Raw genomic sequence first — 24,496 nt, forward strand, 5'->3', positions numbered from 1 at the left:
GGGTGGGGCTTGGGGGTGGGGTGCCAGTCTCAGTTCCCACTGGGCTGCTCCAAGGGCACCACATAGGGAAATCTTTTCCTTTTTTTTTTTTTTTTGTGATTTTAAAAATTAAAAGCCAGGTTTGGTGGCACATACATGAAACCCCAGCACTTTGGAGACGGAAGCTGGAGGATCCCTATATTTGAGGTCATCCTAATTAGAACAGTGAATGTCAGGCCAGCCAGGGGTACACAGCGAGACCCTGTCTCACATCAAAGACTGGCGTAGACTAAACCCAGGATGAGTGCGGTGTGTACACTCAGGGGTACACTCAGGTCCCTGCTCTGCAAGGAACCTTTGGGGTCTTAAAGACGTAGATGGGACTGTGCACTGTGGCAAGTACGGCAGCTCCAGTCCGGCACAGCTACATTAACTTGCGTTTTATCTTCCTTCTTGTTAACTGCTTCTTCAGGTGAAGACTGTACTGTGTTCTGCCCACCCAGCACATCTTCCTCTTGAATCTCTATACTCGGTCCTCTCCGCAATCCCATTTCTTCCCATAATTTTTTTTTTTTCCGGAGCTGGGGACAGAACCCAGGGCCTTGCGCTTCCTAGGCAAGCGCTCTACCACTGAGCTAAATCCCCAACCCTCTTCCCATAATTTTTAACAGTTTCAATAAACTTTGTTTTCATGTACCATAAAATTCTCCAATTACTAAGCACAGAGTCCAGCAGTTTGTAATAAATTCACAGTTGTGAAATTATAACCTGATTGTCCTGTACCCCCAATAGAGCCACCCACAGCCCTCACCATACCTCCCAGGAGCCACGAGCTGGTTGACATCAGGAGTTTCCCTCAGCCCCTCTCCCCCTCTGCATTGAGGTGGACTCTATCAGTTGGCAAGGCTCGCCCTGTCACCCTCCGAGCACTGGAAATACAGATGGATCACTGCACCCACTCAGTACTTGTGTGCGTTCTCCAGATTTGAACTCTGGTCTTCACATTTGCACAGCGAATGCTTCAAACACTGAGCATTTCCTCAGACTTCCAGACTTCCGTTCTTTTTGATTGCCGAGTAATATTCCACTGTGCAACTCTATCCCATTGTATCTCCTCATGGATCAGCTGATGAATACTTGGGTGGCTCCCGACTGTTTAGTATATGTTCTGCTTCCTAGGTGAAACTTTCTACCCAGGCGTGTATTTACATATACTCATTTCAGGATGAAAATTAAAGATGGAAAGTGCTAGAATCAATGCTTGCTGACTCTTAATACCTCACCCTACCAGTTCACTATACTCCAGAAATGTTAAAAGCGCACGTTAGTTTTAAAATTCCAATGTCCAGGCTGAGGGCATGAAACAGTGGTGAAGTAGATGCTGAGCATATCTGTGCAGCCCTGGGATGGATCCCTGGCACAAACCACAAATCGATAGGCTCCAGCGCTGAACATTGCCTAGGTCCTAGATTTGATCCGACTTTCAGACACCTTTGTGTTTGTCCAGGCATGCCTTCATAACCCAAGTGGCAACAGGTACCTGTGCCATCCTTTGCATCTACTGGCTGCAATTCAACCCCTTGACATAATATATACGTTTGAAGGAATTCTATTGAGGGTTCATAGGGAGCGAACCAGCCCTTGTAACAGGTTCAGAACACTGAGGAGATCCGTGCTGTGCAAATGATTTGGCTGTAAGAAATCAACATAATGCAAACTATGTCGAATTAAACCTGAGTGAGCTGCGCTCACGTGGGTCACCGCTCACAGCCCCCGGGAGGAGGCCCAGAAGGCAAGTTCTTTGGAAGTCAGACTTCAGCGCTGGTTTGCAGGGTTTCAGTACGTCCTTCCTTAGCGTGCTCTGGGCTTCCAGGCTGCCTCCTTCTGTCATAAGCTTCGGACCTGCCTCATGTCTTCCTTTTGTGTGCACCTGAGTACTTGGCTAATGAGACCAAAGAATACAAACATCAGAAAGTGGCATAAACACGGCCTCAGCAGCGATCTCCTTACTCTTACTATGCTGAAGAGTAAAACTGGGTCCACCCAAGTTTGGAACCCTGCTGGCTGCAGGATTTCAGGCCTTCTAAATCCTAGTCCATGCTAGTCCCAGGGCAAGACAGTCTCACACCGATGGTTACAAACACTGACAATTATTCTCTGAGCCATCTGAATGGGTCGATGTTTGGCTTTGACTCTTGAGGTGAGATTCTCAAGACTGGCTTGGGCAACTACCAGTCTCTGTTTTTTAGTAGTTAATGTCCCCTCCAACTGATATCTTTTATGTGTAGTGTGTGTGTGTGTGTGTGTGTGTGTGTGTGTGTATAGTGTGTGTGGTATGTGTGTGTGGTGTATGTATAGTGTGTGTGGTATGTGTGTGTGTGGTGTATGTATAGTGTGTGTGGTATGTGTGTGTGTGGTGTATGTATAGTGTGTGTGGTATGTGTGTGTGTGGTGTATGTATAGTGTGTGTGGTATGTGTGTGTGTGGTGTATGTATAGTGTGTGTGGTATGTGTGTGTGTGGTGTATGTATAGTGTGTGTGGTATGTGTGTGTGTGGTGTATGTATAGTGTGTGTGGTATGTGTGTGTGTGGTGTATGTATAGTGTGTGTGGTATGTGTGTGTGTGGTGTATGTATAGTGTGTGTGGTATGTGTGTGTGTGAGATACGGTGTGTGTGTAGTGTGTGTGTGATATGTGTATGTGTGTGTGTGTGGTATGGTGTGTGTGTAGTGTGTGTGATGTATGTATGTGTGTGTGTGGTATGTGTGTGTGTGGTGTGTGTGGTGTGTGTGGTGTGTGGTGTGTGGTGTGTGTGTTTGTGTGGTGTGTGTGGTATGTGTAGTGTGTGGTATGTGTATGTGTGTGTGTCTGTGGTATGTGTGTGTGTGTATGTGGTGTGGTGTGTGGTGTGTGTGTGTGATGTGTGTGTGGTGTGTGTGGTGTATGTGGTGTGTGTGTGGTATGTGTGTGGTGTGTGTGTGTATGTGGTGTGTGTGGTGTGGTGTGTGTGTGTGCGTGTGGTATGTGTGTGGTGTGTGGTGTGTGTGTGAGGTGTGTGTAGTGTGTGTGAGGTGTGTGTAGTGTGTGGTGTGTGTGGTATGTGTAGTGTGTTGTATGTGTATGTGTGTGTGTGTCTGTGGTATGTGTGTGTGTATGTGGTGTATGTGGTGTGTGTGTGTGTGTGGTGTGTGTGTGTGGTGTGTATGTATAGTGTGTGTGGTGTGTTTGTGTGGTGCATGTGTTTGTGTGGTGTGTGTGGTATGTGTAGTGTGTTGTATGTGTATGTGTATGTGTGTGTGTCTGTGGTATGTATGTGTGTGTATGTGGTGTATGTGGGGTGTGTGTGTGTGTGGTGTGTCTGTGGTATGTGTGTGTGTGTATGTGGTGTATGTGGTGTGTGTGTGTGGTGTGTGTGTATGTGGTGTATGTGGTGTGTGTGTGTGGTGTGTGTGTGTGTGTCTGTGGTATGTGTGTGTGTGTGTATGTGGTGTATGTGGTGTGTGTGTGTGGTGTGTGTGTATGTGGTGTGTATGTATAGTGTGTGTGGTGTGTGTCTGTGGTATGTGTGTGTGTGTGTATGTGGTGTATGTGGTGTGTGTGTGTGGTGTGTGTGTATGTGGTGTGTATGTATAGTGTGTGTGGTGTGTGTGTGTGGTATGTGTGTGGTGTGGTGTGTATGTATGTGGTGTGTGTGTATGTGTGTGTGTGAGGTGTGTGTAGTGTGTGTGTGTGTGGTGTGTGTGGTATGTGTAGTGTGTTGTATGTGTATGTGTGTGTGTCTGTGGTATGTGTGTGTGTGTATGTGGTGTGTGTGTGTGTGGTGTGGTGTGTATGTATGTGGTGTGTGTGTGTGTGTGTGTGTGTGTCTGTGTATGTTGTATGCAAGTGTACATGTTTGTGTGAACATACCTGTGTAGGATGATGTGTCTGTGGATGCCGATGCTGGTGTTTTCCTCTATCAATATCCATTTTATTTTGTGAGGTGAGGTCTGTCACTGTGAGCCCTAAGACATCTATCCGCCTGTGCATTCCTGTCCCCTGACCTCTGGCATTACTGATGTGCTGTGCAGGTATTTAACGTGAGTGGTAGAGATCCAAAGCAGGTCCTGATGCTGTAATGCCTGTGCCCTGGACTTCTGGCTGCCTGACCCTACCCTTCCTTGGAGGTTGGAGGTGAGGTGGAGCAGAGTCAATGACACAGACTCCAGGAGCAGGCAAGAACCACATGGCAAGCTCCTTTAACACCCTCCACCCACACCCCAGCCCAAGAAAGCCTCTCTTCTAAACAGCAGTTCCTGATTGGCTGGCACTGTCTGCACCATCAATCCTTAATCTCTCAGGCAGTCCTCAATCAGGTCCTCCTGCAGGACATTTACAGAGAGGTGGCCACCACAGACACCATTCCTCCTCCATTCCTGATGCTGTGTGGAGTGCTTTACCGACTGGGCTGCCCTTCTCACCTGCTCATTTTGATGGGCGTTAGACTGAACCCTCCAAGCACTGGGTAGATGCTTTGGATTCTCCCTGAGTTCCATTCTTCCTGTCTGTCTGTCTGTTTCCTGTCCTGTTGGAGGTGTGGGCAGTGGAGTAATTCACAAGTAAATCCAGGGAATTGTGGGCGGACACCTAGGGAAGAACCCAGTGACTTCCATGATCTAAGGGCATTTTGAGAAAGCAGATACTCTGGGGCAAAGCTCAGTTTCAGCCTCCACAAAGAGGCTCCTCTCCCACACAGATGCTCCTCTCCCACACAGATGTTCCTCTCCCACACAGATGCTCCTCTCCCACACAGATGCTCCTCTCCCACACAGATGCTCCTCTCCCACACAGATGCTCCTCTCCCACACAGATGCTCCTCTCCCACACAGATGCTCCTCTCCCACACAGATGCTCCTCTCCCACACAGATACAGCACTTGGTAAGAACTAAGTGCCTTCCCGGTGACTTCCCCCTTGTCATGTCACATTGGTTTTTCTCTTGGCAACTTGAACCCTTTCCTTTTTCTGTCCAGAGCAAGAATCCTCTTCCCTCTCTTCATGCAAACCCTGCCATTCCTTCAAGAGGACTTCTCCCCGAAGTCTCCACCTTGCAGTGACACTGCAAACCTCACCTCCTGTAACACTTAGCTTACATTTTTTTTCAAACACACTGAAAAATGCTGCAGAATGACACCCTGGAATTCTGTATATTGCACCCCTTTCTTCAAAGATGATGAAACAGGGTCTCAGGCAAGAGTCGTGATCTAGCTGGGTATAGTGGTGCGCATCTTTAATCCCAGCACTGGGAAGGCAGAATCAGGCAGATCTCTGTGAGTTCAAGGCCAGTCTGGTCTACATGGTGAGTTCCAGAAGAGCCAGAGGTTTATAATGAGACCCTGTCTCACATACACACATGCACAGGCACGCGCACACACACACACACACACACACACACACACACACACGCACACACAAGATCTGTGTTTTATCAGTTCTCACAGTGGCACTGGGTACTCAGCATGATAGCAAACACCCAGACTTTAATGTCACCTGATTTGTAATAAGTTGAAAGTTAATTATATATGTGTTCTCTCTGGGGGTGGGGGGGCACGTGCATTTTTCCCACTGGTGCCTAATTAGGGTCAAGAAGACATGGTAGGTGAGGTTGTGTGGACTGATGAGTGTTGGGCACTGTGAGCTTGGTCCTGAGTGAAGTACCAGGCCTGCAAAATGGGATGACGCAGGCCTGGCATACAGAAGCATAGGTCTGGGAAGAGTGTGTCTGGGGTTACATAGATGCAGTAGTGACGAAGAATGGCATGATAAGCTCAGGAAGGCATAGAGTGCAGGCAGAGGCTGAGCATAGCCTGTCTGTACTGAGAGCAGTTTACAAGAGAGAGGGATCGGGCTGGAAAAATGGCTCCGTGGTTAAGAGCACTGACTGCTCTTCCAGAGGTCCTGAGTTCAAATCTCAGCAACCACATGGTTGCTGGGGATCCAATGCCCTCTTCTGGTATGTCTGAAGAGAGTGATGGTGTACTCACATACATAAAATAAATAAATAAATTTTAAAAAAAGATTGAGAGAGAGAAAGAGAAAGAGAGAGAGAGAGAGAGAGAGAGAGAGAGAGAGAGAGAGAGAGAGAGAGAGAGAGAGAGAGAGAGAGAAGACAGGGCGGGGGCGGGGGAGGTGAATCACATGGAGGAGCCCTGGAAGTTTAGTAATCAGTTGGATAGCATTGGTACACTGCTGACTGGCAGGGTCTGTCTCTGCCGCTGTCCAGGGTTCCACTCTCTCTACACCCAGCTCCCTCTTTCTCTCATGTTGTACAATACCCCCCACCACACACACTCTTTTTTCCTATGTCCACTTCCTGGTGCTGGCACTGCACCAATTTCATGCATCTCTTGGGCATCTGACCTTTGTCATGCCTTTAATCCCAGCACTTGGAAGGCAAAGGAAGGCAGATCTCTGAAGTTTGAGGCCAGTCTGGTCTACAGAGTGAGCTCCAGGACAGCTAGGCCTATACAGAGAAACTTTGTCTTAAAAAGAAAAAACAAAACAAAACAAAACCACCACCACCACAACCACCACCACCAAAACACAAAACATGCCTTTTAGTTTAAATTAATTTAAACTCAAACAATGCTTCTGGTTCCTTCTCAGTCCCCACCTTACCTGCTTCAGTTCTGTTTGAGTCCCCTTTTGGTGTGTGAGATGTAGGCAGATTCTCAGGGAGAGAGCAAATGACAGTGGTTACTGTGTCTCACAGCGCAGGATTAGACCAGCAAGTGGGAGGCAACTGAGTGTATCCTTAAGGAGCAGAGTCCTGTGAATGGTTAGTGTATCACCAGCTGAGGGTTAGAGTAATATGAATGGTTAGTGTATCACCAGCTGAGGGTTACAGTAATATGAATGGTTAGTGTATCACGAGCTGAGGGTTACAGTAATATGAATGGTTACTGTATCTCACAGCCCAGGGTTAGATAGACAAGTGAGAGGCAGCTGTCTACTGGTTATTGGCAGTCATGTGACTTATTCTACCTTCGTCCCCACGTTTGAGACCAATGGTTCTGGGAGTGACTTTGACCTCTCACATCAGTGGTTGGAGCTAAGTCTCTGGGTCAATGAAACGACAGTAATAATGTTCTTGTCCTGTGTTTGGGGAATGACATAGGATGCTATGTGTGTCGTTGCTGTGGATCTTCACATATGGGAAGAACTTAAAGTCCTATGATATAAAGTGATTCTCGGTGAGCGCATACAGCAATCTGAGGGCATATTTCCCTGCTCAGCCTGGTTAGAGGTGGTATCAGCAGTTAACAGTGACAGCCAGGAGACCAGATGTCTGCAGTACATATCCTAAAAAAAAAATAAATAAACTTTCAAATTTCCCAACGGACATTCATATATGGAGCAAACCTTATTTTTTGAGCCTCAAGTTTACTATTTTATATAAAAACCAAAGCTACATAGTTTCTGTAAACATTGAATTACCCAGGACGGTAACCTCCATATACATTTAGAACATAAATTACACAATTCATTATTTCTAGATGGCTCGTCCGTGCTAACGGTGTCCACATGTAAATCTCTATACCCAACCAGTGCTATTGTGTTTGTGGTGATGCCACAGGTGAGCGTGGCCACTGCATACCTACATGTAGAACTGCGTGTAATTGCAGCTTGTCTTTCTGCTACTCTCTCTCTGTCTCTCTCTGCCTCTCCCTCCCTCCCTCCCTCCCTCCCCCCCCTCTCTCGCAGTCCAGGCTCTCTGCAGCTCTCTCCATTTTGTACAATGTTAGATCACATTACTATAAATGCCATCTCAGGATCCTGAATGATCCTTAGCACATGGTCATTATAGAAAGGCAGTCTAGTTCTATTGGGGTTTAGGACAACTTTCCTAGGCTGGCTTGGTCCTTGTCATCATTATTCGTAGCAATCTCTGAACTCCATCAATACACTCTCTGTAAAAACCACAAATGGTGACTTCATACTGCCTACTGCTGCTCTTTCCTAAGGTGAGGTGACACTTCTATGGGAGAGAGAGAGAAGTCACTGAGCTTAACAGCCAGCCCAAATGGTCTAAAAAGTTTTCCCCACAGCATCCTAGCCCAGATGTGGACAACTGGTTCTTTTCTTGCTCTCCAGAAGCACTCACTCGACCATGTTAGAACATGACATTAAGTCATACTGACAGCCTGGAGAAACACCATGGAAAATGAGTGTCAGGGGTAGGGATGAACTTGTTTCTACAAGGGCTTCACCATTATGGGAGAGTACTGTTCTTCCTAGATTAGGTTCTGCTGGTGCAAAGCACCTGGGCAACTTGAGGTCCCAACCAAAAGAAAGGATAATCCTGGAGAGAGAATCATTTGCTCTTTCTGAGTCATCTAAGCTCTGCCTTTGAAGTATCTTCTTCCTCCCCAAGGACCACTCTTCTACCACATCACAGACATCAGGAAGTCCTGGTTCCTTTAATTTCCATAGCTTCTAGCAGTTATCTCCGTAAAATAGGTCCAGGGAAAGACACCTAAAGCAAGAACATTGGCAAAAGAGCAACTGAGTTAGTAGCCCGACAATGTGCCAAGTTTAAACAGAGTGATTAACCTATACGAGGTCACAGCTGGGAAGATGTCCACAAGCAATAAGAAGTTGAAAGATTGCTTTCTTTGTAAAACCTCAGGCAGATAAATAGTGGGGCATGGTGTGTGTCTGTGATCTTAGTACTTAGGAGGCTGAGACAGAAGGATCACAAATTTGGAACAAGTCTTGTCTCTAAGACAAGTTTGACACTGAGTTCGAGACCGGCCTGGGCTAAGTCAAAAGACTCCATCTCAAACCAAGCCTTCGGCAAAAACAAAGTAACAGCACATCTTTTCCAACAGATAGGGCATCCCTTCCGGTGAGTTGACACCTGTGCAGCACTCCTGATTTGCTGAGGCCTGTGTCGCCCTCCTTCTGATTGGTTGATGCCGGTGCAGCCTTTCTTCTGATTGGTTGATGTCTTTGCAAAACTGACCAAAGACAGTTGTGCCTACTCAGTAATCATAAGTCCATCGCCTGAAGTACACCAGGTAACATACTTTTCTTGGTAGCCAATGGGTTACTGTGTGGTGATTTTTTTTTAAGGTTGATTAGTTTGTTTTGAAGATAACTGACCTTCAAAATGAAGTGGCATTTTAGAGCATCGATCTAGATTCCTTAAGCAACTGTATGATCAGCTGTCCTGATAGATTGAGAGAATAGTGATGTGAATCTGGCTTTCGTGTATTTCGAATGAAAAAGTTATAAAAGGGCCAGAAGTGGTAGTTCCTATCATGGCCTAGAAATGGAGAGGGTGGGGTGGGAGGACTGCAGAGAATGGCCAAGGGTTCAAGGCCAGCCTGAGTTGCAGAGTGAGACTCTGTTTTCCAAATATTAAAAATTAAAAATAGATCTCTCAAAAGCCTGGGCTGAGGGTGTGCATGTAAAGCCCAGGGTAAGACACCCAAGGCCACAAGAGCAGAAACAGAAACAAAAAGTGTTCTGACTTGAACGAATAACAACAAATAAAATTAATTTGAAACTTACGTATATGACTTGTGCATAAGTCAAGGTTACTTGTTTCAGAGAGTAATTCCTTATTTGATACGGTCCAAAATATTTTTCCTGCCCAAGATATGGAGAATTATATTTTTGCTATAAAGAAAATGTAGGGTCACCTGACAATTTGCATTATCCAAGTTACTCTCATGTGCTTTTTATTTCCTTATTTTCTTTTTTCCCCAGAGCTGTGCATGCAACCCAGGCCTTTGAGTGGCATGCTGGGTAAATGTTCTACCTTTAAGCTACATTCCCAGCTCCATGTCTTTTACACACATTTCAACCTCTCCTCTTCCTCGTCCTCTTCCTCCCCCTCCCCCTTCTTATTATATTACAGAAGAGTGGTAATATACCGATTAAAAGCATGGGTGGCCCTGGAGCCAGATTGAGAGGTGTGTGTATAGGTGAATTCCTAACTTTGTATTTATCAATCTTGAGCAGAATTCTTAAATTTTCTGTTCCACAGCCTGACCCCGCAGTGGGATGTTTGTGATGCCAAACCTGCAGAGCTGTTGAATGAGTGCAGTAAATTACTTAGAACACTGAGCACTTGTTAGCTGCTATTCCTGTCACCACATCACGGCATGTTAAGGAGAAGTGACTTCTGGCAGGGGTTGATGGTGAAGGGGAAAATCAGGGACCGGACCTTGACACTCAAGTAGTCTCCAGACAAGGTTGTTTTTGTTTATTAAGCATCACTGTCTTATATCTGCTCCTGTGTGGACTAAACTTTTGGTCTCTCCTGATTTTTTTCTGTTGTTGGTTTCTTGTTTGTTTTTATTTGTTGTTTTTTTGTTGTTGTCGTTCATTCCCTGACTAGCTCCTAACTTATTTAAGCCGTCTTAACTAGTCTATGTCTACCATGTAGTTAGTCCCCTCTCTTTCCGTCCTGGCCAGCTTCTTCCTTAGCATCCCCCCTGTTGGTTTATTCAGTCTTCTAGGTCTAACTCTAGACTGTGTCTCTCTTTTATCTCTTACTATTTCCCAGAATCCTCTCCTTCCTGCCATTGTCCCGCCCCCCTATTTCCTGCCTCAGCTCATTGGTCATCAGCTTTTATATTGACAGATGGTATTTATAAGATATTCTCTCCGCAGTGCATGCCTTTAACTCCAGTACTGGGGAGGCAGAGGCAGGCAGATCTCTGAGTGAGTTTCAGGGCAGCCGGGACTACACAGAGAAATCCTGTCTCAAAAGCCCACATACATACATACATACATACATACATACATACATACATACATACATACATACATACATACATGTATGTTCATTCCTGGTTGTTCCAGGACAGCTAGTGTTACACAAAGAAACTCTTAATCTGGAAACACTAACATAGTTCATTTTCGATTGGTACCTGAATTAAAGGAAGAGCTAACGGAGTCATCCTTCACGCCATAAATTTGGTGGAACAGATAGAAATTAAGCAAACGCCAATGAGTACCGAGTACCACGAGGGTTACCCACATGGGCGACCTGTGCCATTGAAACCCCAAAGGAAAGTCCTCCGGTTCTTCCTTCGCGTTAGAGAAATGCTAAGAATTTTTTTTCCACAAGAGGGCGATAAGTGCACAGGGTTTCACAAGGGCGCGTAGGCCGAAAGGCTTCGGGAATAAATAACTTTTTTCCCCTTCTGTACGAAAGAATAAGAAGCCGCACCGGGAGCCGGCGGCAAGGACCACCACCCACCCACTCAGGCGCGCACTCCCGCGGGAGAAACCGGCTTATGGAGTCTATCAAAAAAGCACTCTGGTTTGCCCATCCTCGTGTATGTAAGCTTGTCTCTCACAGCATCACTCCAGATCAAATCTGAGGCGTCAGACTGGCCTAGCATTTTCTTCTGTGAGTTAACTCTGGAAACCAACAGACATTTATTATTTTTTTCAAGCATGTGATTCTCAACCTGCTCCCATATTCCAGAATATATATTTCAAATCAAGATGGCAAACCAAGGCTTGCAAATAGGTCAGGGGGCAGAGAGAGGGGTGACTTTCGTTGGAAAAGCCATGTATTTGCAGTCCTATGAGAATCTACATTGTCGCAGGTCCTTTTAGATATTTTGTGTTTGCCCTTCCGCAACCTTCTAGAGCCTTTTGAAGTCCTCCTCTGTTGGGGCCCTCCAGTTCTTGGCGAGTACTGTAGCTGTTTTGCAGGGGTGCTGGACTGCAGGTTGCCAGGAGAGTTGTCCCCAGGGAAACTGAGGCAAATACTGGGATTTTTGGGTAGAAGAACCCACCGTGCATCGCCAGCGCGTTCTTGCAGAGGATCACGAAGTGCAAAGCCCCTAAGGGCGTTTCGCTGCCCCGCGGGACGTGGGCTGACCCCAGTCTAGGTCTTCTTTTCTTAATTGTCTTCTTTACCTTTGGCAGAACTGTCTAGGTCCGGTTTTCACCTCACAACACATAACCTCAGCAAAGAGATCCACGCATGATATCTCTTCCCCTGTCTGCTCCGGAGACCAGGCTAGGCCATCTTGAGGGACGTTCTTGTATCTTCCTTGTATTTCTGTGCAGCAACTAGCTGGACCCACTTTGTTAACACTGGCTTAAAACTAATCTTTCTCGTATTCAGCCCGAATAGGTCCCAATGCTAGGTGAAATGGAGTGGTTAAAGACTTCTAGAGGGTTCGACAAAACAAGTTCAGAAGAGTTTTTGTTTAGTATGTTTGGTTTTTGTTTTTGTTTTTGTTGTTGTTGTTTGATTTGCTATAAACACACATACCCCTCTCTCCCTTTTTGTAGCAATGACTTTTCTACCCCCCCCCCCAAGCACCTCAGCATTTGGCACTCACATATTCGGAGCAGAGCACGGGCACCTTTGCAGAGACTAAGTACAGTTAGCTAAGGTTTCATTCGCATTCATGCCGTGTTGTCACTCTGGATTTAATGATGGTTCCTTTCTCTTAAAGCAGAAATATCTATTGCGGGAGGCGCGCTGCTGCGTCAAAGGTCAAGGGAGAGTATGGAGCCCAGTGGATTCCGCAAGCTGCTGATTCCTGGAGCAGGCTGCAACAGGAGCCTGAGCACACTAGCTCGCTCTCCCTTAGGCTGAAAATCCAAGGGGCGCACCACCTTCTTCACCGCTGCCCTGGGAACTCCTGCTGCAACCTCGGATTTGCCAAATAGCTTTCATTTATTTTTAATTAAAATGCAAATCATTCGCTTTCAAGCACAGCCTTGCCTCTCTAACATATAGAAGTGGAGGGTCGAGGTGAGCCGGACAGTTGCTACTTGTTTGGAAAGGCCCGGCTTCATTAGGAAGTGTGCGTAAGAGTTAGGAGATTCCCCAAGGAAAAACAGTCAGGAGCCCCAAGAGCATTTGAAAGCAGAAACCACTGAGCCCTCAAGGCAGGCCTTGGCAAACCCGTTGCAGCTCGCCCGGAATCTGGGGCGGAAGAGTGGAGGGCAGGTTGGCCTCTCCACCCGGTGGAGCCAACAGCTCACCCTCCTGGGATCCTGGGGGCAGATTCCGGACAGCACCAGGCTAGAGGCACCTTTCCTCAGAGGCGGGCGCAAACAGTCGGGAAAACAGGCAGCCCTTCAGCTGAAGAACAATCCAGACACCCCGTTTTGCCTCTCAAGGATCGAGGTACACGGTCCCCAGAATTTCTTATTGTTAGGATTGAGAATCATACTATTTTAATTATAAATTATAAATGACAGAGACTCAACGGATAAGACTTCTTCATTTCGAACCCAGCTTTGTAACTACGGAGCGCAGTTAAGTGGGAGCTGTCTGTCTGTCTGTCTCTGTCTGTCTCTCTCGTCCTCCCTTCCCTTCCCCTCTCTGTACCTCACTTTCTCTGTCTCTCTCCGTGTCTCTGTCTTTCTTTTTGTCTATCTCTCTGTGTCTCTGCCTCTCTGTGTCCCTTGTGTGTCTTTCTTGACACCCCTCCCCAATACTAGATACTAAATTCTCAATTCAAAAAACGATCAATTCTAAAACTACCAACCCTTTTACGATTCCAGTAACTACCAGGATAGATACTTTTTGAGCAGAGAACTTCTAATACATGTAGCTGCGGTTTTCTGTTCCTACCCAGTTCCTGAGAATGCTCTTCCCCGAGGACCTGAGCAGATCGCAGGAGGCCCAGCATTCGAGTGCTGGCTGATCCTGTGCCACGGAGGAAATGCTGGGTCCGAGTGGGAGTAGTTTGTGAGGAAGCCAGAGGCATTGAAATTCCAGCGGCAGAAACCGAGCCGGGGCTGACCCGCCACTGTCGCCTATGAAGCGGCTCCATGAAATTGGCCGCCTGCTCTTCTCTGGTTTAAGCTGCAGAAGCCTTTCCTGGCTTGGAAGTGCAGACTGAACCCACTCCAGCTCTCTCCCGAGCCTAGAGGCTGGCAGGCCCCTTAGCGTATCTCCCATTCATTCAGAACCCCACCTCTCCTAGGGTCAGATCCTAAATTCTACCGGGTTGATAGCATTAACCAAGTCTTGAGGTTAATAAAGGTGGGAGAGCTGGAGGAAGACAGATATCATCTTCCCCCACCCCGGACCCGACTCCGAGTGAAAGAAAGGGGCTAACGATGATTAACCCCTAGACTTTCCGCTCACACCTCTAATCCAACCTCAGGTTGACACCCGTGAAAGACCCAAGCTTTGGCGGAGGTAAGAGGACAGGATCAAGGCCTCCTACTGGAAGCACCTTGACATTCAGAGTCAAACTCCCCGGGGCGCTGCTCGGTTTTTATTCTTGGGTCATTTATTGCATCTATTTCTGTTTCCTGAACCTTAAATTTGGACTCAATGATATGATGTAAATCTCTACTGTGACACTTCCCGCCCCCACACTGGTGTATCAACCGCCTGATTTCTCAGGATCGACCAAAGAGGTTTCTTTTTTCTCCTCAGTTTAGGTCAACCCTGACCAGACCTTAAAGATCAAGCAGAGGGAGCAAAGCCATTTTGACCATCGCTCCCAATCCTAGCCCAGAAGTCAGTAGTCTCTTGCTCACTCAAATCCCCAGAGTTGTGGGCTTGACCGGACTTTCCAGCAGCTTCCTGTCTCCCCCGAGGTATTCCTCTGTCTAAAGTTGTCGCGTGAATTTTAGTGATCCTGCCTCGTGTGATCCAACTAATAATAATAGGAGGAATTTTAAAAAATCATCTCATTTTTCTTAGGGTTAGACACCACGCAGGAGATACATAGTCTCGTTAAGTTGATTTCATCCCCGGAGTAGTGAGCCCCCTCGTGAGTGATAATGATCTAGGGGGAGGGAGAGTGAAAACAAGAACGGAGGAAGAATAGAAAAGAGCAGGAGATGGAAAGATGGGCGAGGATGGCCTTTAGGCCTGCGAGGGGATTTAAAAACATCTATGGGCTTAAGGAGCAACAAATCAATTTACACAATTCTGGAAGAGCCCAGATGGCCTTTAATTAATCCCTTCAAAAGAAGGAACCCTGCCTGGGACGTGCCTCCTGCCTGCTCCATTAGCTCCCTTTCCGCAAAGGTCCAGACACCAGTCGAGGTAAGGTGCTGCGAGCTAGTGGGGGAAATGTGGGAGGACGGAAGAGATGAACTTAAACTGCTTTTCCATAAAAGGGCGGTCTTTTCATTATTCCTCTCTTTAAAAAGTAATGCCCTCTTCGTCCCTGCTCCCTCCTTCTCTTTTCCATTTTATTTTGCACAATTAATTGAGCCGGCCGCTGTCCCTAGGCTGGAACCACTCTTTTGGCCAGGCCCCTCCCCTCTTGGCTCCGCCCAAAGAAAGCTGGGGCGGGGATTAGGCGGGCGCGCCCTTGCGGCTCCCTAGTCTCAGCCAATCAAAAGGCATGGCGCTCCCCGGTGGGCGTGTCCCAGGAGCGACGCCTCGCTGAGGCTGAGCGCTATTGGATGCGGTGGCTACGCCCAGGCTCTGCACTCCGACCCTCAGTCCCGCCTCTCGGAGCCGCCCCTGAGTGACGTCCTCGAAAGTTCTCATTTTGGCCCCCCGCCTCCCCTCCCTCGCGTCCCCCAGCTAAAGAGCGACAGGGAGGGGTGCAAATGTTTTATTACCTTTGAGAGCTTCATCCGAACTGTCAGGCCCGGAGGGAGAGAGGAGAGAAGGGAAGAGCCGCGGAGAGGGTCAGTTTGGCCAGAGGACAGGGCTCGGAAGAGCCAAGCCTGGAAAGCCAAGGAGAAAGGCCAGAGAGGCGAGAGAAAGGCGGAGAGTGAGAGGAAGCGAGGGCGCCGGGGGGGTGGGGCGGGGGACTCCGGGCCGGCTTGCACAAGCGGACGGACGATCGGAACCGGCCCGTCAGACTTTTCCCACTTAGGTTTATTTTCTCTTTCTTCCTTTTTCGGTCCGGCTACTCCGGCGCCGCGTGGCCCGGAGGGGAAGCAGGCGCGTGGGCGCGCCAAGTGCCCAGCCGCCGGAGCGGTGCCGCCACTGCCCTTTCTGGCGCAGTAACGCCGGTCCCACGGCGGTAGCGGGCGCGATCTCCGCGAGAGCCGTTTGCGCTCCATCCCCTGGGCGAGCGGCGAGTGCGACTCAGCTGCGCGGCCGCCGGGAGCGCGGAGCGTCCGAGCGAGAACAGAGGCGCGCACCGGGCGGAACGCGGCCCGCTTTGAAGCTCCCCTAGGCGGGCGAGCCGGCCCCCACCCTCTTACATCAAAGCGATCGCTCCGCGCCTCCCAACCTTGTTGCAAACTCTCTGGGCCAGCCCCGGGTACGTCTTCCTGATTTCCCGCGGGGGTGGAGAGATGAGAAGCCGAGCTCTCTGAGTCGGGAGCGAGGGACCAGCGCCCGGGATCGAATCCCGGACTCCCGGAGTCGAGAAAGCGCCAAGCGGGCCCGCGCCCCTGCCGCCCTCGCCCGCCGCCGCCTCCCGCGGGGCATTTGGACATTTTCTGCTGCGCAGCTCGCACCCCAGCTCTCGGAGCCCGCCGCAGAGTCACACTTCGCTTGCGCGCGAGCGCTTCCCCAGCGCCTCCGGCTCTCCTGCGCCTCGGGCTCTCCTGAGCCCCGGCGGGGCCACCGGCCTGCTTGGCTGCGGGTTCGGGTCTGGCTGTGGGATGTTAGCTGTGGGGGCGATGGAGGGCCCCCGGCAGAGCGCGTTCCTGCTCAGCAGCCCGCCCTTGGCCGCCCTGCACAGCATGGCCGAGATGAAGACCCCGCTCTACCCTGCCGCCTATCCCCCGCTGCCCACCGGGCCCCCCTCCTCCTCGTCCTCGTCCTCCTCGTCCTCGTCGCCCTCCCCACCTTTGGGCGCACACAACCCGGGCGGTTTGAAGCCCCCGGCCGCGGGGGGCCTCTCGTCCCTGGGCAGCCCCCCGCAGCAGCTTTCGGCGGCCACTCCGCACGGCATCAACGACATCCTGAGCCGGCCCTCCATGCCGGTGGCCTCGGGGGCCGCCCTGCCCTCCGCCTCGCCCTCGGGGTCTTCTTCCTCCTCCTCCTCGTCCGCCTCCGCCACCTCGGCCTCTGCGGCCGCCGCTGCTGCTGCCGCTGCCGCCGCCGCTGCCGCCTCATCGCCCGCCGGGCTGTTGGCCGGCCTGCCCCGCTTCAGCAGCCTGAGCCCTCCGCCACCGCCGCCCGGGCTCTACTTTAGCCCCAGCGCCGCGGCCGTGGCCGCCGTGGGCCGGTACCCCAAGCCCCTGGCCGAGCTGCCCGGTCGGACGCCCATCTTCTGGCCTGGGGTGATGCAGAGCCCGCCTTGGAGGGACGCGCGCCTTGCCTGTACCCCCCGTGAGTATTATGGTGGGGGGCGGGTCCCTGCCTTCTAAGTCTGCTCTCGGGTCGTGAAGCCCACAGCGCCCGCGGGTCGGTCAGTCCTCCTGGCTGCCACACTAGTTTGGAAGTGCCGGGACAGCATGTCGTTGGTTGGGTCCGGCAGTCGGTCGAGGGATTCAGGATTTCCTGGGCTCGCCGAGGCTCATGCAGGCCTGGGCTGGGCCAGCGAGCATGTTTCTGGACAGAACACCGCGGAGTGGTCGAGCTTCTGTCTGGGCTGTTTCTGAAACTGACCCGCTTTGGGTCAAACGGGGGAAAGCGGGGAAAGGCCTCCACACCCCTTCCTTTCGGGCTCTTTCCTGCCCGTTCCTTCAGTAGCGTGACCCGTGTTTTCCGCAAACCCGCGAGGGTAGGCAAGGCAGCTTGATTCTTACTTCCTCGGGGAAAAGCAAACATTTGCTCGCACACATCTTCCTCAGTCCTCTCCAGCTCACCTTTTTTGCCAACTCCCTCACCAGCTCCCAGTGCACTTGTCCAGACCTAAACGAGCTGTGCCAGAGGCTCCCAGAACTGGGTGAGATGCTTTGGGCCGCTGTCGCCGCGGCTGATGGACCTGGGTTTTCCCTACTCCTGAATCCCAGGCTCCTGGGTTCTGAAGAGGCATTTTGGCACTCAATAGACTAACTCAAGAGAGGAGAAGGGGAGACATATGACATGTGACAGGACACAGACTAGTAAAATGTAGGCCCCAAAGACTCTGGGTCAATTCAGGTCCAAGGTCTGGACAATCCTGGCTACTGGGCCATACCTCCTAGAAGACTCTTAACCCCCAGATGGCTTCCAGGGCCCGGCTCAACTCCTGTTCTCTCTCTGTTCCTTGCTGATGACCAAGTCCCTGAAGTCAGTCCAGGGCGCCGAAGCTCCTTGCCTGAGACTTAGAGGCAGTAACTTAACTAACAGGAAACTAAGTCGGGCTCTTGTGGCAAGGCAATTCCACAGAGCTATCGAGATGTTGGAGAGACACTACTGTATCGGTGTTGATTGTAGGTATCGCCAGACCTGTGTCTCCCCTGGTCTCTTCCTGCAGCCCATAACAGCCTCAAACTAGGGACGAGTTTAGCTCTTAAGTGCACAAAACACAAGGAGCCCTTTGTTGCCTAACACAGGTTAGATAAGTAGCCAAGGAAAACAAAATATAAAATTTCAAAAGTTAGTTTACCTTCATACCAAACCACTTATCTTCCATCTGCTCAGGGACTGACACGGGAGGTGAGGGTGGCCTTTCTCATGCCCTCCTGCTTTAGCTTAAGAGGGTGTCTGGTTTCTTCCCTGTACTGCTTAGCAGTGGCACGGCTAGCTAATTTGCACTGTGGTTAAGCACACAGTATTTACTATTATCCCCACCGCACCTCGGTCGGAGAAAAGTAGATAGCAAAAGGTAGGGTGGGATGGCGCAGGCCACAGATCAAGGATCCCTGTTCTTTTGCTATCAAAGTACAATTTTGCTAATTCGCGCTCGCCTGTCTCTGGTGGAGCACTGTAACGGTTTGTTTCTTCCTTTCTCTTGTGGTCCTCGCAGATCAAGGATCCATTTTGTTGGACAAAGATGGGAAGAGAAAACACACCAGACCCACATTCTCCGGCCAGCAGATCTTCGCCCTGGAGAAGACTTTCGAACAAACGAAGTACTTGGCAGGACCAGAGAGAGCACGCTTGGCCTATTCTCTGGGGATGACGGAGAGTCAGGTCAAGGTGAGTGGACCTTTGACACCTCCAGGGATGGCTTCCTTCGCACGTGTGCGCGCGCGCGGTCATGCGCACGCGTCTGAGCCCCTATTCTCTCCCTCACCAAACTAACAAACTGGGCGGAGGTGGGGGTGAAGTGAGCCTGGGGAGAAGTGGGGAGCGGGGAGAGAGTTGGGGGTAGCACAAGCCCTGGGGTCTTTTGGAGGCAAACCATTGGTGAACAAAAGATATCAAGTCCCCGCCTTAGAAATTAAGCTAATCTAGACAGCAGCCTGTGCTGGGGAGACACGCCTTTACCAGAGAATAAAAGCATTAAGGAAATATCCCCGAGAACAGATCGAGACGATTAGAAAGCGTGTTTTGCTTGATTTGTAAAGACACTCAAGCTATTGTTTGTCAATTCAGGCCCTAATAGATATAAAATCTAACCGGGATCAGCAGTACAGCGCTTCTGTACTAATTCGTAGATTAAAAAAAAAAATGAATCCAGCGGAACTTAACACCAATAAAACTTGCTTTTGGCTTAGATAACAATGATTATTTTGGAAGAACAATTTTTCCAAATGAGCCGACAAGATTACTGGTGTATTGAATAAGATTGAATCCTGTTTAAAGCAAGTTTATCCGCAAAATTAAGATACTGCAGCTTCTGGCAACAATTAGTAATTGAGATGTCACTTTGCTTGTAATTGACTTGTATACTGCATTTCTAGGGAACCAGAGTTTAGAAATCTGTCCCTGAAAATAAGATTGAGCCAGCTGGGTAAATTCAGTGTGTTGGTTTCCTAGTTTTTCTCCATTCTCTTTTGTCCATTTCAGTTGTTGCATTTCTTTCTTTAGGCTTTCTGTGTGTGTGTGTGTGTGTGTGTGTGTGTGTGTGTGTGTGTGTGTGCAGGGGTCTGCTTTCTTTAGTTATATTGTTGTTCATTAAGGAGTAATATCATTAAATCTTCCACTTAGGGTTTACTTTCCTGCTAGCCAAGACTCACACAATATATTTCAGCCAAGATTTTTTTCCCCGTGGCCATTAGAAAACCATCACATTTGAAATTATTTTTGCAGCGGGTGACTAGAGAGCCTACCACCTTAATCCAAGGGTGTTCATTTGTCACCATAAATATGTCCGTGTGGCCAGAAGTGAATTATTATAGCAATATAAAGAAAATCACTTTCTTAACAATTCTGATTCTCCGGATAAAATACAAAACAGATGAGAGGCATAAAAGGAGGGCAATTCACACCTTCAGAAAAATGGTTGTTTTACGGCAATTCTTCAGATTAAAACACATGTGTCAGACCCGTGTCAAACACCATGAACAAGTTGAACATATCTGTATTTTAAATGAATATCTTAGGCAGCAGCAACATGCTGCTAATGTTTGGGGGGGGGAGGCAATGTTCTAATAGGAAATAACACAGCTCGGCAACTTTTCTATTTAAAAACAGCAAATAGTGATATTTCAGCTTTGGTTTTGTGAGCAACCTTGAGGGTGGAGAAAGACGGACAAAGCCTTCTGTCCCACCATGATGATAATTCTGGCTGAGCTGTTAAATATTTTCATGCCTCTGCATTCGTTGCTATGGGTGAACTGAAGTTTTCATGATATGCCGAAAACTTCAGACCACACACACCTTAAGTTTCGTGGAGAGGAGAGGGGAATTCGCCACCGAAGTTAGCGCTGATTGGAGCCTGAAAGAAGTAAACAGTCAAGTGTCCGAAAGTGAGAAACAGGGCAGAGAGAATTGGCTTTAATGCAGTTCTTTTCCGTACAAATCGCAACCCACTGTAGTTGTTTACAGCTTCTTAATCTACGAATACAACTACGGACTAAAAATCACCAGCACGGGAAAACCGAGCAAGGCTTCCTCTCCAGTTGAGATGTAGGAAAAGCAAAGGAAAAGCGAGTTTATTTTTAGGGAAACTTGTGCCAAGTCTTGCTTTCACTCTTTCTGAGAAATGGTTTACTGATGGCCTCAGCGAGCTTGTGTTACTATCGCTATGGCAACGGCGGTGGGTTCCTGAGGCCTTTAGACTGACTTTGACGCCTGGACCCGGGAGGCCCGCGAGGGACAGTGGCGAGCAAGGGGCCCAGGTCTTCCGGCGCTCAACTCCTCCCGGCCCTGCCTCTCCCCTCCCCTTTCCTCTTGGCTCTCAGGTCTGGTTCCAGAATCGGCGGACCAAGTGGAGAAAGAAGCACGCAGCCGAGATGGCCACGGCCAAGAAGAAGCAGGACTCGGAGACTGAGCGGCTCAAGGGGACTTCGGAGAACGAGGAGGACGACGACGATTACAACAAGCCCCTGGACCCGAACTCTGACGACGAGAAAATCACTCAGCTGCTGAAAAAGCACAAATCCAGCGGAGGCAGCCTCCTGCTGCACGCGTCGGAGGCCGAGGGCTCGTCCTGAGCGCGGCCCGCACCGCGGGGATCCCGACCGCGCCCCACAGCCGGTCCCGCGGTCCCCCCCCCGCACCCCGGCTGCTCGCCCGGCCTTTACTATTTTCTAAGATGTACATATCTATTTTTTTAACCTAGAAATTTTGGCGGGTGGGGGTCGTCGGTAGGACGGCGCGGTGATGGCGAGGAAAGGAGCCCGCCAAGTGCACTGCTCAAAAAACCCCGCAGCCGAACCCGCATCCCCGCGGCTTCCCAGGACCCTTCCCACCCGCGACGTCAGGCGTCCCCGGTCCAGGCTCGGTCCTTTGCTTTGCGTTCCCTGAGCACCGGGCCGTGTTTCCGAAAGGTCGTCGGCCACCGCCTGGTGGGAATCTCAGAGCCACCGAGGGCAGCTGCCACCAAGGGAGAAAGGGACGCTACCCCTCCCCCCAACTGCTCTGCCGACCAAGTAACCTGTTGACGGCTCTCTATGTAAATAAATCGTGAGTCACACTGACTAGAAGTTACTTTATTGTGAATATTTAAAATGTAAAAGGCTTTTTGGAATTTGGTATAAAGAGATGAACTGTACTCTCGTTGATTTAAGGTATTCACACCACTTGGCCGCCTTTCATATTAACTTGAAAAGCTTAGAAAAACGACGTCATCGCCCTACTCAGACGCCTCCCGACTCACTCCTCTTTCGGCTCTGCTTCTTTCCTAACCGCTTTTCTCCTTCACCAATTCCTGCAGGGCCCCAGGCAGCCCCAGGCCCCCACCCCGGTCCAGCTCCAAGACTTGCAGTCTGAGATCCCGGGACCCACGAGCTTCTCACACCAGCCTTTGGGTTCCCTTCCGAATTTGCACAGTCGTTTGTTGCTATTTATTAGTGATTAAAAAAAGATATCGGGGAGGGAAGGACTACAGTACCTTGTATTTAATTTAACTCCTTTCTGATAAAAATGCGTGTTAAAAGTAGATGGTGGGAATTGTTACAAGCGCTCTGGGTCAGAACATAAACGTTCCATTTAATTGCTGTAATTGAATTCGAAGTGTTTTGTATCATAAGAATACTATAGACTATGTAAATTGTTTTCTTTTAAGCTAATAACGGTGATATATCAGCCTCTTTAACACTTATTAATTTATATGAGGAATTCGGTTTGTAAAGAAAAGGCAGCCCCTTTGCGAGAACCATGAAATGTAATGCACTTTCTGTTTCAAAGGATAAATCGAATTAAAAACAGCAACAAAAAATAGTTTGAAGACGTCTGTTGCCTTAAGGGAACATGTACAGGTTACCTGGCCTCATCAGAGATCTCAAATAAAGTCAAGAGCACATTTAAAAAAAAGTGTTAGATCGGCTTCCTGAGTGAAAGAGCTGTTGCTGCAGCTTCCCTGCTCCTTCTCCTACCCTTTCCTCCTCCTCCTCCTCCTCCTCCTCCTCCTCCTCCTCCTCCTCCTCCTCCTCCTCCTCCTCCTCCTCCTCCTCCTCCTCCCCCCCCTCGGTCGTCGCCGCCGCCATCATCATCATCGTCGTCGTCGTCGTCGTCATCATCATCATCTCCTCCGTCATCTATTTGCAGGATGAAGCGACGGTCGCCTTCTCAGTACCTACTGGGACTGTCTAGTGGAAATTTAATGTCTCTGCCAAATTTTTCCTGATTTTGTCCGCTTTGCCAGGAAACCCCTGAGGAATCTAGGAAGACTTCGTCTGGAATGGAGGCAGTTCCTCGGGCAACCTCTAATTTGATTAGCTTAGGGGAAACAGGGAGCTGGGAGCAGCCCTTCTGCGTTTGAGGTGTTTTCTACAGTCACCTAGGGGATTGCAGACCAGGCGGGAGCCCCGGATATGCCAAGCACTACAAAGAATGGAAAGAAAGTGTCTTTTAAGTGGCCTGGCAGACTTTTCTGTTATGGGCATGGTGACCTGAGCTTTTCCAAAGAGAACGTGTGGTGGGGTGTGTGGGGGTTAGTGGCTTGTTTTTTTGTTTTGTTTTTGTTTTGTTTTTGTTTTTGTTTTTGTTTTGTTTTTGGTGGTGGTTTGGTGGGGGGAGACAGTATAATCAATTTTTGTTTTATTTTCAGACACTCAATTATAGGTCCAAGGATAAGCATTTTTCCCCCTCTGTGGTGCAGGTTAATGAGATCAGTGGAACCTGTATGGGAACTGTTTCGTTTCCTAAAGAATTCGTATTTTACAAAGTCCCCCCCCCCCCATTAGTTGGAGCAGCTAATGGAATCTCCTGGTGCATATTCCAGATAGCTTAGTTCATTGGGAAAGGAGGAAATCACTCCCTGTCATTGTCTCCAGTTTGCAAAGTTCTCCAGAAGTTTTCACTCCATTTTAGTTTCTGTGTTCTTAGCAAGACGGGCGTTTGTCCTATAGGGAGGCAGAGGATTGTTAAGAACAGTTTACTCTGCTGGGACAGAAGCTTAATCCTAACTGTGAACAAGGAAGGACACCCCTCCCCCATTTTCAGTATTTCTTTCTCCTCTTCCTTCTTCCCCTCTCTTTTCAGCATCCTCTCCCTCCTGCCTATCAAATTCTTTCCCTCCTCCCGGTCCATTTCTCTTTCTCCCTTCCTTCTCCCCACCACTATTTTTTTCTCTCTCTCTCTCTCCTCTCTTTCCTTCCTTCCTTCTTTCTTTCTTTCTTTCTTTCTTCCTTCCTTTCCTCCTTTCTTTCTTTCTTCCTTCCTTTCTTTTCTTTCTTTTTTTGAGAAAGGGAACAAGCTTGCTATCTCGGCAAAGACACTTTATTGCAACAAATAAAACTCCTTTCCCCCTTTACCCTCCTCAACTTTTAACCTCTCTGCTGCCCTTTGAGAAAGCCAGGAAACAAAAGGAAGAAAAATTCACACTACAATGAAAAACATTGTTTCTGGATAAGGATAATAACAACCGCCAATTGCCGGAAGATGACAGCCGCAGTGACAGGAGTCAGAGAAAACTTCTGAGTAAGACGGGGTGTGTGAGTAAATCATCTGGGGGCTGACAGTGTTTATTTCAGGTTAGATGTGTGGAGAGGAGCTTGCCACACACCCTTTAGAAAGCATTCTCTCTAGGCTCAGGGCCCTTAAGATGAGAACATGGGGAAGGGGAGTACCTGGGGGGGGTGCAGTGACCTCCATTGTGCCCCACCCTCCAAGTTAACTGTGGTGGCAGAAGGTT

At 49.1% G+C, this 24,496-nt stretch overlaps 1 protein-coding gene and 1 long non-coding RNA gene across 2 annotated transcripts in view; both read left to right on the plus strand.

The window, feature by feature from the left end:
* Nucleotides 1–24,496, plus strand: part of LOC148001207 (uncharacterized) — a 187,445-nt gene that overhangs the window by 26,114 nt on the left and 136,835 nt on the right. The gene's annotated exons all lie outside the window — the stretch shown is intronic.
* Nkx6-1 (NK6 homeobox 1) lies at nt 15,745–22,674 on the plus strand. Its single transcript, NM_031737.2, is given in 3 exon segments — nt 15,745–17,214; nt 18,779–18,951; nt 21,102–22,674. Coding segments are annotated over 3 exon segments (1,098 nt in total). The 5' UTR covers nt 15,745–16,541; the 3' UTR covers nt 21,354–22,674.

This window comes from Rattus norvegicus, chromosome 14 (genome assembly GCF_021556685.1).
Source record: "Rattus norvegicus strain SHRSP/BbbUtx chromosome 14, alternate assembly SHRSP_T2T, whole genome shotgun sequence".
In the NCBI taxonomy this organism is placed as follows: Eukaryota; Metazoa; Chordata; class Mammalia; order Rodentia; family Muridae; genus Rattus; species Rattus norvegicus.